A 2637-nucleotide genomic window follows, 5' to 3' on the forward strand; every position below is an offset into this window, starting at 1 on the left:
TTTATTACCAGCATACCCAATCCGGCTCATTCCACCTAGAGTGAACCGTAAAAAACTTCAGCAGTGAAAAAATGAAGATGGGAAGCCAGGATGGAAACTGATGATTTTATCACAGCCAGCAGTTTTTCAGCTTGAACTGTGGCAATGGCCTTTTATTCAATTTGCGCGCTTCATTCAAATTGTTCGCCGAGGGATGTGGAGAAAGAAATGTGAAAGTTTTGGTCGCCTTTTGAACCTTTTGGTACTTTTTGGCACTCGCCACCGATGTATTATTGAGTCTGTAAATCGCCCAGCTTGTAGCCAGTTAAGCCGAACTACAGCCTGCTGCTTTAATTTCAATTTAACTGAAGGCAGCGAAATAAACGAACGCCGAAAAAAAGTTAAGTCGGGGCGCCACGGGGCGCATAAAATGCGGCGTTAATTTGACAGGCAACGTCTGGGTGCAAGGGCATGTGTGGAAAAATAGCGAAAGTGTGGGGCGCCAAGGGGTTAAGAGTTGTCGTCGTTGGCCAAAAAAAGAATAGCGTTAGCAACTTAACGCATCAACGTGCCAAGCTTGCGATTCAATTCCCTGAACTTGGCCAACGGCAAGAAGAGATGATAGCTTTAAGTCACTGGGTAAGATAATTAAAAAGAAGCTCATTTTCGGAACAATTTTAATAAACTTATCAAGGTATTTATAGAACCCTTTAAAAAAATTATTTTCATTATTATTTTTGTTAAATTGACAACCGTATTTTGAAATATTTCCCTGAGCTGACAGCACACATTTTCGTTTTACCCCTAATCGAACATGCCTCTCATATACTTCGATCGCACGATTAACTCGCCGCAGGAGCTCGTCCTGGCGGGATTGAAGGACTCCAGCACAGGTACTTCCCTCCGCGAACTGGCCACCTTTGTGACACGCAAGACGGGATTTCCGGGCGAAGTCTGCTTTAAGGTCATCACAGAGGCCCTCGAGGAGGCCATGGCCTGCAAGAGCATCCGCCAAGTGGGTGGACTCTTCTACGAGATACCGCCAAAACCGCCTCGTGCGCCCGCCAGACGTCGGAAATGCTAAACACCGCAACCAAAGACGGGGAATGACTGTTGCCATAATTTATTCATAATGCCGAGAGTATCCGCTCTAGTGGCCGAGAAGAGCAGAGCAAACACTTTATTAAAATTAAAATTTATCTAAATTGCGACAGCAAGCTATTCTATCCGCAAAGTACTTGAACAACTTCGCCCGCCTTCGTCTGACAATGACGAAAGGGTTGATGTGGATGCCAGCCCTACCCGCAAAGTAAAGTGTCTGTACCCATTCCACGTAATCTTCCCCCTTTTATTTCTTCATTTTTTATTTTTTCCTAAGGTGCACTCCTTGTTGCTGCAACGTCTTGTGTCTGTCAAACGTCAGTCCTGGCGTTGTGGAGCGTTGAAATTGAAAGCTCCGCTCGCTTTATTTTTCGGCCAGGTGGGGCAAAGATGGAATAGAATGGGGGGATGGGGCCCGGGCCTTTGCATTCTCAATGTGTCACTTTGATTTATTATTTTCGACAGCCCTCCCCATGGAACTCCGCTTACAGGACTCGTGAGTCTGAGCAGAAAATTACACCAAAAGCATGAATTGGTGGAACACAGTCATTTTTACATACACAAAGTTACTTGGAATATGCAAATAATACAAAATTCTTTATTTTCCAGATGAACATAATTGTTTAATTTTATAAGATTTGGTTTATTTATATACTATACTTATGCCTCTTGTTACAGAACATAAGTTTAGATAATGGTCTATTCCCACGGGACAAGGACAAATACAAATACAATTAATCATAACATTTTCCAAACACATTTCTTGCTGCATCAATTAGTTTATTTTGAATACACAAGTAAACGATTTTTAATTGATTCCTTCAATATGAAGCATCTTGTTCTCTCAGTGAATCCAGTTCTTGGTAGGAACGCAACCGAAGCGCAGTTTTTCATTTCCGTTTGCATTTTTTACGCGCCCCTGCCACTTTGCGTTTTTATCTCATTTATTTATTTTACAATTAGACAAAGTGAAGTGCACTTCCACACGGGCAGCAGCTGCACATGGGCTGGCTGGTGGTTAGGGATTGGGATTGGGCTTTCAATTGGGGGTGGCAATTGCAATTGCAATTCCAACTGTTCTGCCATGTCCACGTCCATGTCGGGTGTGTACTTTGCGGTATGGCAGCACGCCAAGGAATCCGGGGCTCAATCGAGGAAAAAGTAAAAAAAAAGGAGTCTAGGCGGCCTTGTGGCTGCCTTAAATCAAAAGCTTATGGGCAAGCTGCTTAAAATTAACATTAAGGCTTAAGTATGCCGTGGGCCCACTGCGCACAGATACAAGATACTTCACAGAGCAGATACTTTCTCGCCAAGGTTGAGCTGGCAGGCTGGCTGGCAATAATCATAAAAGTAGCCCGCACACAAGTCTCTCGCAAAAACTTTTCACATCGACGAAACAAATGGCAAATGGCCTGGTAGAAGAAACACTTAAGCGCCAGGTAAGTGAAAACTCAAATAAAAATGGCAGGGCACCCCGAAAAAGGAGGAAACTTTCACAATGCAAAAGGAACTCGAGGTCGGGCTATTTTTGGGCATCAGAAAACTTCAAGCTGCTGC

General features: G+C 43.6%; 1 protein-coding gene across 2 annotated transcripts; it reads left to right on the forward strand.

Annotated features, from left to right (window-relative positions):
- Positions 1–770: 770 nt before the first annotated feature.
- On the forward strand, positions 771–1655 carry LOC117144539. Of its 2 annotated transcripts, none has more exons than XM_033309773.1 (2): positions 771–1295; positions 1358–1655. In XM_033309773.1, exon 1 carries the CDS (start codon positions 794–796, stop codon positions 1061–1063), a length of 270 nt encoding a protein of 89 aa, XP_033165664.1. In that variant the 5' UTR covers positions 771–793; the 3' UTR covers positions 1064–1295; positions 1358–1655. The 2 variants fall into 2 exon arrangements, with proteins under 2 accessions (XP_033165664.1, XP_033165663.1); XM_033309772.1 differs by having other exon boundaries at positions 771–1288.
- The last annotated feature ends 982 nt before the right edge of the window (positions 1656–2637 follow it).

This window comes from Drosophila mauritiana, chromosome 3R (assembly GCF_004382145.1).
Source record: "Drosophila mauritiana strain mau12 chromosome 3R, ASM438214v1, whole genome shotgun sequence".
Lineage (NCBI taxonomy): Eukaryota > Metazoa > Arthropoda > Insecta > Diptera > Drosophilidae > Drosophila > Drosophila mauritiana.

Bases quoted from the DNA above. Each gene is read 5' to 3' on its own strand.
- LOC117144539 (XM_033309773.1), top strand. From the start codon at position 794: ATGCCTCTCATATACTTCGATCGCACGATTAACTCGCCGCAGGAGCTC.